An 11,814-nucleotide genomic window follows, 5' to 3' on the forward strand; every position below is an offset into this window, starting at 1 on the left:
GGGGGGGGGGGGACGTGGTCTAGGACTCAGCGTCCCTCTGGGGGGGGGGGGGACGTGGTCTAGGACTCAGCGTCCCTCTGGGGGGGGGGGGACGTGGTCTAGGACTCAGCGTCCCTCTGGGGGGACGGGGACGTGGTCTAGGACTCAGCGTCCCTCTGGGGGGGGGGGGACGTGGTCTAGGACTCAGCGTCCCTCTGGGGTGGGACGTGGTCTAGGACTCAGCGTCCCCCTAGGGGGGGACGTGGTCTAGGACTCAGCGTCCCTGCGGGGGGGGGGGACGTACCCGTGGGGGGACAGCTTGTCCAGCCAGCCCGCCCGGACCACCGGCGTCTGGGGGGCGCCGTAGAAGCAGGCGTAGGGAGAGATGTCCGCGTCCGGGTCGGGACCATCGGGCCCCGGTGGCATGGCGTCGGTTGCCGCGGTGAAGGCGTTCTGTGCGGAGGCCCTCCAGTCGGGGGCGCAGTCCTCCACGGTGGAGTAGGGGTCGGCGGGACCCCCGGGGTCGGGGGACCCGGGACCCCCGGGGGAGGCTGGGCGACCCCCCTCCTTTCCTCTCCCCCCCTTCCTCTTATCAGACCTCTTCCTGAAAGGGGCGGAGCAGAGCGGGACATTGAGGGTCTGTCTGTCTGTCTGTCTGTCTGTCTGTCTGTCTGTCTGTCTGTCTGTCTGTCTGTCTGTCTGTCTGTCTGTCTGTCTGTCTGTCTGTCTGTCTGTCTGTCTGTCTGTCTGTCTGTCTGTCTGTCTAACTGTCTAACTGTCTGTCTGTCTGTCTCCCTCCCTCCCTCCCTCCCTCCCTCCCTCGCTCCCTCCCTGCAGGACCGAGTGCCCTCTGGCTGGGCTCAGAGCCCCAGACACCGGGCTGTGAGGAGCAGCTTTACTGTTTAAACCACGGCTGATGGTCTATTGCATATTTCATGCACATGAGCTAACGCAGGGCTTGTCGTTTCAACAATCTATCAAAGGCTTTGGTAGCGAGGCAGTAAATAATGGAGTTCTGCTTTACGAGCTGCCTCTTATAGAAGTGTTTGCATCAGACGCGGGCACTCTCCTTCCTCTATTCTCCCCGTGTACGACGCCCGCTGCGTGGCCTCACACGCCACCGGAGAACATGGCGACATCACACTGCATGCAGAAGTGTGACATCGACACATCTTACCGCAATCTCTTCTGCTTCTTCTTGGCCACCGGCGGAAAGCTCTTCTCCGGGCTCCGCTCCTGGGCAGATAAACACACACATAAGCTCCACATATTTCTACTCATGATATAAATCTTCTTCTTTCCCTCCCCCTCTCTCACAGGCAGACATCTTGGTGGCCGAGACCCATTCATCATTTTAGCACGGTAGCTTGTATAGCTTAGCTGAGCTGCTCTGCGACATTTCCATTAACCTCAAAGGGCAACAGCGCGAAGCCGGCGCACAGATCTTCCTCTGGGTTCAGACCCGCCGCCGGGATGAGAGGAGGGGGAAGTGTGTGTCGCGTGTGTCGTGTGTTTGAACGCAGTCCCGCGTAGAGACAGCTCTGTGAGTCTTTTTGTGCGGCGCCAACACCTGGGAGATCCCACTATTCCCATCCAGGCGTGGTGGTGATTGGCTATTACAAGCCTGTAACCAAATCTCCCGGTTTGTGACATCACAAGTGGTGTGTGCCCGCCCTGACGTGTGATGGATGGGCCGGTCGGCCCGTCGGCACCGGCCACTTTGTGGGCCGGAGGACTCATCCATCATCCCCCCGCAGTGATGTGAGCAGGGGGGGGGGGGCACTCAGCCTCCCAGCGGGGGGCAGAGCGGCCCCCGTGTGCAGCGTGGGGGGGGCCCAGGGGCCTTACCGCAGCGGGGCCCTCGGGGGGGACGTTGTGCAGGTTGTTGCCCAGGAAGATATCCCCGTAGGGGGAGATGGGGGGGGAGGGGCCCGGCGACACCGCTGAGAGAGGAGGGAGGAGAGAGAGAGAGAGAGAGAGAGAGAGAGAGAGAGAGAGAGAGAAAGAGAAAGAGAAAGAGAGAGAGAGAGGGGGGGGGGGGGGGAGAGAGAGACAGAGAGACAGAGAGAGACAGAGAGACAGACAGAGAGACAGAGAGACAGAGAGAGAGACAGAGAGACAGACAGACAGAGAGACAGAGAGACAGAGAGACAGAGAGACAGACAGAGAGACAGAGAGACAGACAGACAGAGAGAGAGACAGAGAGACAGACAGAGAGACAGAGAGACAGAGAGACAGAGAGACAGAGAGACAGAGAGACAGAGAGAGAGGTTTGGGTGATTCACATGGAGGCAGGAATTACCTTGAGGAGAGTGACGGACAAGAGTGCTGAAACAGAATTTATATCCGTCAGGTGTCAGTTAGGATTAAGATTCAGATTTAGATTTAGATGAACGGCATTTAGCAGACTCTATTTACACAGCGACTTACAACAAGTACATTTTGTCAAAAGAAAGAGACAAAACTATATATCGCTGTCGGTGCATTAAGGATGTTCAGAGAGTGTCTGATACCGTGCTATACAAATTAATTTGACTTTGACTAACAATCGCTAGGTTAACCCATTCCCCATACACAACAAAGACAGCTACTTAGCTCTTAAAAAACATTTGATAGGTCAAGCCAGTCACACTGACCATTAACACAAACGCTCATTGGTTGAACAAAGACTAGATTTCCAGAATCAAACAGGAATTCGTTTGGATCTATATGAACAGGTAGCAGGTTATAGCCCAGCGTTCTGCTATGTTGGTCTCTCCCTAATCTCTGCAGGCCTTGAGTTCTTGATGCTGATTGGCCTGTTGCTCTTAAGGAGTTGCTCTAGATAGAGAGTCTGCTCACGGAGGAGATGAACCCAGACTCCCTCACGCTACCGAACCAACACCGGGCCGCTGGCTACCGCCGCCCTGCAAACCTAGTTAACACGTTTAGTGATAGGTGCAAATGTGTTGGCTGACAGTTCACACCCACACACACACACACACAAACGTGTGTGTGTGTGTGTGTTCTAGTCAACGCCAGGTCGCTTACCTCCGGCTTGGCTCTCTGCCTGGACTGTGTGTGGGTTTGTATGTGTGTGTGTGTGTGTGTAGGTGCGTGCGTGTGTGTGTGTGCATGTGTGTCTGTGTCTTTGTGTGTGTGTGTGCACGAGTTTGTGTGTGTTTGTATGTCTGTGTGTGCATGCGTGCGTGTGTGTGTTTGTATGTCTGTGCGCGTGCGTGCGTGCGTGTGCGCGTGTGTGTGTGTGTGTGTATGTCTGTGCGTGTGTGTGTGTGTGTGTCTTTGTGTCTGTGCTTGTGTGTGTGTGTGTGTGTGTCTGTGTCTGTGTCTGTGTCTGTGTGTGTGTGTGTGTGTGTGTCTGTGCGTGTGTGTGTGTGTGTGTGTCTGTGTGTGTGTGTGTGTGTGTGTGTGTGTGTGTGTCTGTGTGTGTGTGTCTGTGTGTGTGTGTGTGTGTGTGTGTGTGTAGGGGTTAAGCCCAGACACTATTCGTCAGCAACACCCGGGCCCCTCCTTGGAGTACTTTCTGTCACAGTGAGAAATGACAGGGCCCTCTAGTGAGGGGCGGGGGGCCCACACACACGTGCACGCTTCTCCCTGTGTGTGTGTGTGTGTGTGTGTGTGTGTGTGTGTGTGTGTGTGTGTGTGTGTGTGTGTGTGTGTGTGTGTGTGTGTGTGTGTGTGTGTGTGTGTGTGTGTGTGTGTGTGTTAGACCAGATAGATCAGAGACACACTGGAGCACAAACAGTGTGTCGTACAAAGACTGACAATGAAATAGACCCGAGCGATGCTCAAGGATAGATGCTTTTACACACACACACGCACACACAGACACACAAACACACAGACACACCCTGTCAGGACACACACACACACAAAGACAGAAAAGCCATTACAAACCAACACACAAACACAGATACAAGCACAAAGAGACAAACAAACACACAAACACACTGACACACACACACACACACCCCCGGCCCCATTACTGGATCAGCGCTCAGGGAGGGAGTATGGATGAGAGACCTGCTCCCCTCGTGCACTCTGCCACGTGCACGCTGGCTCGTGCAATCTAGCACATGCACTCTACCTCGTGCACACTACCATGTGCACACTACCACGTGCACACGCTCTGGCAAAGACGGAGCCGGCGTCATTTATCATCATCTACTGGTCAATCTCCCGGAGAAACGCCATCCTACCCACAATGCGCCTTGAGGTCACAGCAACACCCTCTTTCCTGTCACGCTCTGACGATGGTTTTTGGATTGGTCGGCTCCATTTGTCAAATCATCGATCAACTGACTAAGTTGTTAGAGTCGTGAGTTGATCAGCTAGTAAGTTAGAAAAAAACTAATAACTAGAAGAAAAGAGAACTTTTCTATCAGATTCAAATTAAGGACAATACAAATAGACTGATAGAAATAGCACATAGCTGACTAAGACTTCCTCCATGCTCGCCCTTCCCTGCCTGGCTTATGATACTGAAACAAACCTTTTTATGATCTACTGAAGGACTGCTGACATGATCCGAGTTTGGCCTGATTGGCCCTGTGACGTTCTGGGCAGCGTGGGAGAGAGTATCACTTCACTCTTCCCGTTCACCACTATATCATTTCCATAGAGTCTTCTTCTTATAGCTGAATAGTACTTTACTATTACACAGGCTTTGTTGTCCTTTGAGTATCGCTTTCATCCACAGAGGTCACAGATAAGACTAACGAGGACTGGCACACTTCCATGGACTCATTTTGGGTCCTGATTTTACTTTGGATTTTTTCAAATATGCTTGGTTGGAAAGATACCAAGAAGATAACGTACGACGATATCAAACATGAAGAAAACCCGAGCTAAAGCTACGCTCTTAAGGGGAGTTCTGGTTGGACAAGGCAGCAAGCTACCCAGGCTCTCTATCTCTCCCTCCCTCCCTCCCTCCCTCCCTCTACCCCCCCCCTCACCCTCCCTCTTACCCTCTCTCCCTCTCACCCTCCCTCCCTTCCTCCCTCCTCTCACACTCTGTCCCTCCCCCCCTCCCTCCCTCTCACCCTCTGTCCCCCCTCCCCCCCTCCCTCCCCTCCCCTCCCTCCCTCCCTCCTCTCACCCTCCCTTCCTCCCCTTCCTCCCTCTTAGCCTCTTTTTTTCTCCTGTTTTCTATTCCCTGGACTTCCTCTTCATTCAGCCCCTTTCCTCTCCCCAAACAGATGAAAACCAAGGTAACCGAGAGAGGAGGGTGGCACTGCCACGGCGACACCACCACCAGAGAGCAGGCCCGACAGCCCGACCACGTAACCAAGGAAACACTCCACAAGCGTCCCGGCTGAACTCGGCAACCACGATTAAGTAGTGGACTGGACTCCTTCCATGTGGTACTGTTTAATTACACACAGTATTCTATGTGTTTAGGTGAAACAAAGCTGATCTTTAATGGTTGATATAATAGGGACTCCAGCCGCGTTGACTGAAAGTTAAACAGGAAGGAGAACATTTGCTGCTCAGAGCAACGAATAAACACAAGACTCAGGAGGACCCAGCTGAGCCGAGTGTTCCTTTATGATGCACACCTGAAACTCTCTCACACACACACACACACACACACACACACACACACACACACACACACACACACACACACACACACACACACACACACACACACACACACACACACACACACACACACACACACACACACACTTTCATCCTGGCTAACAACAGCAGCGCCGCCGCCACCACCAGATTAAATATTCATGGCGGAGATCAAGACGAAGGAGGAAGCAGAGGCGACGACATGTACCTTTCTCCTTGGCGCTCGCTCCCACAGGCCCCCCCGAGCCCCCACCACCTCCTCCTCCTCCTCCTCCTCCTCCTCCTCCTCTGCCTGGGAGTTGGGGAACTCCTGTCTGCGGTGTTCTGCTCCTGAGGGGGGGGGGGGGGGGGGGGCAGAACGTCTGATCAGCCGGAGGAGAAGGAGGAGAAGGAGTAAACCACCCCAAGGGCCCCTCACCACGGGGGGGGACCCCAAGGGCTCCTCTGTAGCCTCCTGGGAGGGGGGGGGGGCCCCGAGGGCCTCTCTGTACCCTCCTGGGAGGGGGGGTCCCAGAGGGGCCCCTCTGTACCCTCCTGGCACCGTGTCCCTCTGATGCCTCCTGACATGTCTCCTGCCTATCAGACCCCGAGTCACCACTAGGGGGGTCTGTTCTGAGAGGGGGGGGGTCTGTCCTGGTGTCTTAACGAGTTAGAACCAGCCCCGCCGTCCAATCAGGGAGCAGATTGGTCTTCTAGGAACGCTACTGAGAGACTAGTTCAGGAGACAGCGGACGTCAGGGATCGAACCCAGAACCTTTAGCTCGACACTCCGGCCCCCTGAACACTAATCACAGGCCTTTAGCATTCACACGCACACTGTAAGGATCAAACCTGTCCATCGGGGGCAGCAGAGGACCAACAGGACTCACCTGTCCAGCAGAGGACTCACCTGTCCAGAGGGGGCAGTAGAGGACTAACAGGACTCACCTGTCTAGAGGGACACTAACAGGACTCACCTGTCCAGAGGGACACTAACAGGACTCACCTGTCCAGAGGGGGCAGCAGAGGACTCACCTGTCTAGAGGGACACTAACAGGACTCACCTGTCCAGAGGGACACTAACAGGACTCACCTGTCCAGAGGGACACTTACAGGACTCACCTGTCCAGAGGGACACTAACAGGACTCACCTGTCCAGAGGGGGCAGCAGAGGACTCACCTGTCGAGCGGGGGGAGCGGGGGCCGGGGGGGGATGTGGGGGACGGGCCGGTGCCGGAGGCGGTAGGAGCGGGTGGGGCGGGGGCCCCGGCTGGGGGGCCCCGTCTCGTAGATGACGTTATCCACCATGTCCCCCTGGAACTCCACCGCGGACCAGGACTCCGCGGGGGGGCGGGGGGCGGAGTCAGGGCTGGACGGCTCCTCCCCCTCCCCCTCCTCCCAGTCCGAGGTGAGGATCTCCCCGGCGTCGGAGGAGAGAGAAGGGGAGCCGCGGACGACGTCGGGGGGGGGGGAGGTCGTCGGGGGAGGGGGGCGGGGGTGGCTGAGGATGTTGCGGGGGTGGCGAGGCGCCGGTACGGGGGGCATCGTCACGGCGACACCGCTCCCTGGACCATCATCATCATCATCATCATCATCATCCTCCTCATCATAGTCTTCATCATCGCTCTCGGCCCCAAGCCCCGCCCCCGGAGGCAGACTGTGACTGCCCCCCTCCCCCCCCCCTCCCCCTCCCGGCCGGGGGGGCGTTCCCGGGGGCGGGCTGGCTGCAGGTCTCCGCCCTCTTCTTGTCCTTCAGGAAAACGTGTCGCTTGCAGGGCACGGGCGCCCTCCCCCCTCCGCCCCCCTCCCCCCCCAGGACCTCCAGGCTGCGGAGGATGCGGCGGCGGTGTCCCGTGGGGAACACCTGCAGCTCCAGCAGGGCTCCGTCCGTCAGGCGGCGGCAGGCCTCCAGGGTCCGGTACCCCCCCCGGAGGAGGGCGGGGCCGTACAGGCCCAGGTGGAGGCTGCTCAGCCACTCCAGGACCGGGGCCCCGGGCTCCGCCGGCTCCAACATGGCCGCCGCGGCTCTAGGGGGCCTCAGCGCGGCTCTGCTGCATGGGGGGTCCTGGCTGGAGGACGGAGGGACCGGAGAGAAGCGGTTAGGCTGAGGGACGGCGTACACACGGCGGACACCTTAAGCCGCTCGGCCGTCGTCATGGAGACGGCGTGAACATGGACGCCGTTGTGTTGCGGCGCCATCTGGAATGAGTCTCACAGATCCGGCACACTTTAGCTTTCTTTATTGTGATGGCAGGCCAGCGCAGCTCCTTATTGGCTCCTTATTGACTTCAAAGATGAAATTAAAATGATATGCATGATCTATGATCTATTTAAATGCATTAATGTAATTATGATCCTAACAGCGTCTGTTCAGCAGAGAGCGAGCGACGTGAGATCAGGAACCACAAGACTCAATCCTCGTCCCTGACCCGGACACACGCTGGACCTTTTCACTTCAACGACTCTGAAAGCGAGCTGAGCGCTGGGTCACCTCATGAGGGCCGTCTCAACGACCAACACGCGGTCCGGAGAGGAACATTAAAGAACACCAGAACATAATCCACAGGACTGGAGGGTCACACGGAGCAGGGGAGGACAGAAGTGGCCCCTACAGCTGTGGGGCGGTCAGGGGGGGACAGTAGTGGCCCCTACAGCTGTGGGGCGGTCAGGGGAGGACAGTAGTGGCCCCTACAGTAGTGGGGCGGTCAGGGGAGGACAGTAGTGGCCCCTACAGCTGTGGGGCGGTCAGGGGAGGACAGTAGTGGCCCCTACAGCAGTGGGGCGGTCAGGGGAGGACAGTAGTGGCCCCTACAGCAGTGGGGCGGTCAGGGGGGGACAGTAGTGGCCCCTACAGCTGTGGGGCGGTCAGGGGAGGACAGTAGTGGCCCCTACAGCAGTGGGGCGGTCAGGGGAGGACAGTAGTGGCCCCTACAGTAGTGGGGCGGTCAGGGGAGGACAGCAGTGGCCCCTACAGTAGTGGCCCCTACAGTAGTGGCCCCTACAGCTGTGGGGCGGTCAGGGGAGGACAGTAGTGGGGGCCTACAGCAGTGGCCCCTACAGTAGTGGCCCCTACAGCTGTGGGGCGGTCAGGGGAGGACAGTAGTGGCCCCTACAGCAGTGGGGCGGTCAGGGGAGGACAATAGTGGCCCCTACAGCAGTGGCCCCTACAGTAGTGGCCCCTACAGTAGTGGCCCCTACAGCAGTGGCCCCTACAGACAGGCAGACAGACGTTGACACTTAGCCTGGCTCCAGCTGCTAGCCTTTAGCGTCGCACACCCTTTGTTTGATCAGCGGCTCACTGACAAATATCCCCTGTTAGTTTCTGACCCGCGATAAACGTGCACACACACGTCGGCTCTACACACACTGAGTCATCAAATAGTTCTGATTCTACAGCGCATACTTACACCTTTGTTTGAGGAGGGCAACCACACAGTAAGGGATAGTACTAGGTATGTAAGGTCTTGGTTGTGTGGCCATCGAGACATTTAATATCAGGAGCTTTGGGATGTCTTCACTCTAAATGATGAGTTTCCTCATCCCCCCTCCTCCTGTTCCCTGGCCCGTCGGCCAAAGGGGAGACCGGGAACCACAGGCCGGTGGGATCAATGGAGCCAGAGAGGGGCATTCAGAACCTCTCTCTCTCTCTCTCTCTCTCTCTCTCTCTCTCTCTCTCTCTCTCTCTCTCTCTCTCTCTCTCTCTCTCTCTCTCTCTCTCTCTCTCTCTCTCTCTCTCTCTCTCTCTCTCTCTCTCTCTCTCTCTCTCTCTCCCCCACCCTCCCCGTTTCTTCAGAACCTTAATTCTCCTTAACTCTATACTCATGTTGATGACTAATGATGATCACGCTTTTTTCTTTCTTTTTCTTTCTCTCTCTCTCTTCTTAGTGGGTGCCTTCTGTTCTTCAGAAAGGCATTTTATGAGCTCTGACTTCCCAGTGAAAGCAGAATCCATCAAAAATTCCCTCCTTAAACTGATAGTAGGAACTTTTCAAATAAATCTCACATGCAACAGAACAATAATATTAGATTGTATCTGCTTGTGAGAATTTGTATAATAATATTCTCAGTCAAATCAAAAGGTAAAGAAAAGCCCTGAACCTCTGCCAGCACACACACACACACACACACACACACACACACACACACACACACACACACACACACACACACAGTCATGTCTCTGTGGAGAATTTGCTTTTTAAAGATTTATACTGCCATATTTTCATTATTTAAGGTGGATGTGTTTGTGTCATTCGCTTATTATCCGCTCATCCCATTCTTTGAATAGCTGGTTTTGATCCACGTGCCTCTACCTGCTGCACCTGGCAGCCAAACCAAGACCCACCCCAGAGCAAAGTCCAGCTCCTATACTCCTTCTTCCTGCTCCCTAGTCCTACCTGAGGGAGGGCAGCACACATCAACACACGTCTGATCTACCGTCTCTAAGCACAGGCTGAATGACTGGACAGACAGCGGACAGACAGCAGACAGACAGACAACTCTTCTCCTTGGTGCAGCCTGCAGCCATCACTGCAATACTGCAGAGGTCAAAGCATGCTGGACTAAACATCCCCGCAAGACACACACACAGACACAGCGCACTGGACAGGACACAATGAACACTACTCTCAATTTGCCTCAATAGTCATCAAGGCTTCGACACCCGACCCCAACCTGACACCGAACTTCCGACTAAAACTTCCTAGAAACTTTTTGGGTGGGTCACCCGCAGACGTGCGCGCGTCTTGAGAACTCACCTACAAGTCCGTACAGAAAGCCCGGGGTCTGCTTAATAATCCCAGGAAGCGTCGCGTCCTCCGTAGTGTGCGTCGGGGTCTCCCACGTCAGGTCGCTGATCGGCGCGTTTCCGTCTCTTCCTGAGGTGCCGCAAACGGCGCGCGTCCTGAGCGGCACGGCGCGGCCCACCACGCCCCCTTTATGGTCCTCGAGGGCGGGGGTCTTTAAAGTAGACCTGGGAGACGTGATGTCAAAATCGAAGTTGATGTCCTCCTTTTTTATTTTAGTTATTTTATTTTTTGAGTTAATTTGTTGTTTGCTTTCGGTTTCCTTTGCTTTTCATGCGACGAATCAACGGAGAACCCTTCGCGAGCCGCACTGATGTGCAGGAGGCGGTCTGGTGGACCGCTGCACAGGGAGTTGTGTGCAGCGTGTGGGTGGTGAGGAGCCTGCGTGTCCCAGCCTGACCCGGGGCCCCGGGACACGCTTTCTGCCAGCACAGGAATGCGGCCGTGCTCAACCCGTCAGCACCCATCACAGCGGAGCACCCATCACCGCAGGGCGCCCTGACAACACCACCCTTCTAGAAAGGCCAGTTGTGCCTCTGTTTTCACGCTGTAGGCTGGGGTGGGCTTGAACGCCGTCGATGCCTCGAACTCAGAGACGCCAACTGTTACCTTGACGCGTTCTTTCATGAAACTTGACGGCAGTGCGCTGAGACCGCCAGCAGGGGGCGCCACCAGCAGGGGGCGCCACCAGGGAGCGCCAAAGAGCTGCACAGCGAGTTCTGCAGTTTTCCTTTTTTTTTTACTGTCGGAAGCTCAATAAAGGGACACTTGTTTCCCGTTTAACGTTCTAAAACCATTAAACTGCTACTACCATTGTGTGTATGAGAAGGTTTCCAATGGAGTGGCGAAGTCACGCCCCTTCCGGTAGAGCTCAAGGGACCTATGAGATCGAAAAATATGAATGGGTGTCAATGGAGAGAAAATAATTATTTTCTGGTCCCAGTCTTTATATGCCCTGGATTACACATATGTTGTTTGTGGATTTAAATGATAATTTTTCATGCAAAGAAACATTTTCGTGAAGAAGTTTTATAATTTTAGGTTTTATGTGAGGCCGCTTTGTGAACTACAGCTCTTCGCTGCTCTCGACGCATATGATATACGTCACAACACCCGCACTTGGAACTCGGCACAGAGATGGCGATCTCTCTACCCACTTCACCACTGTTTCCAAGGGGAGGATAAAAGCATTGAAAGAGGTGAAAACCATCATAAATCGGGGCACGTGCAGAGTTTCAGTTATGCCGATGGGAAGATTGTCGGTCTTCTCCACGCCAGTCGCAGGGAACGTGACGTCATTGGGTTAGTGACGAAATTGGGTTAACACTGACGAAATTTTGCTGAGATGCGTATGGTAAGCAATTTAGAGAGAGATGATAAATTAATTAAAGAGGGTCCTGATGTGGATGCACATTCTGGTTTTGAAACTGATAGGTTTGACGACTGTAAACTGACTTTTCCCCTTTTT

The 11,814-nt window shown here is 55.3% G+C and overlaps 1 protein-coding gene across 1 annotated transcript in view; it reads right to left on the reverse strand.

The window, feature by feature from the left end:
• Positions 1 to 6,849, reverse strand: part of arap2 (ArfGAP with RhoGAP domain, ankyrin repeat and PH domain 2) — a 9,639-nt gene extending 2,790 nt beyond the window's left edge. The window contains exons 1-7 of the mRNA XM_056576134.1: positions 6,722 to 6,849; positions 6,577 to 6,580; positions 6,054 to 6,138; positions 5,771 to 5,830; positions 1,828 to 1,922; positions 1,157 to 1,215; positions 284 to 583 (exon numbers count right to left, since the gene is read on the reverse strand). Coding sequence (XP_056432109.1) covers positions 284 to 583; positions 1,157 to 1,215; positions 1,828 to 1,922; positions 5,771 to 5,830; positions 6,054 to 6,138; positions 6,577 to 6,580; positions 6,722 to 6,849 — 731 coding nt within the window. The remainder of the gene's footprint in view (positions 1 to 283; positions 584 to 1,156; positions 1,216 to 1,827; positions 1,923 to 5,770; positions 5,831 to 6,053; positions 6,139 to 6,576; positions 6,581 to 6,721) is intronic.
• Positions 6,850 to 11,814: the final 4,965 nt, after the last annotated feature.

This window comes from Gadus chalcogrammus, chromosome 17 (genome assembly GCF_026213295.1).
Source record: "Gadus chalcogrammus isolate NIFS_2021 chromosome 17, NIFS_Gcha_1.0, whole genome shotgun sequence".
Classification (NCBI taxonomy): domain Eukaryota; kingdom Metazoa; phylum Chordata; class Actinopteri; order Gadiformes; family Gadidae; genus Gadus; species Gadus chalcogrammus.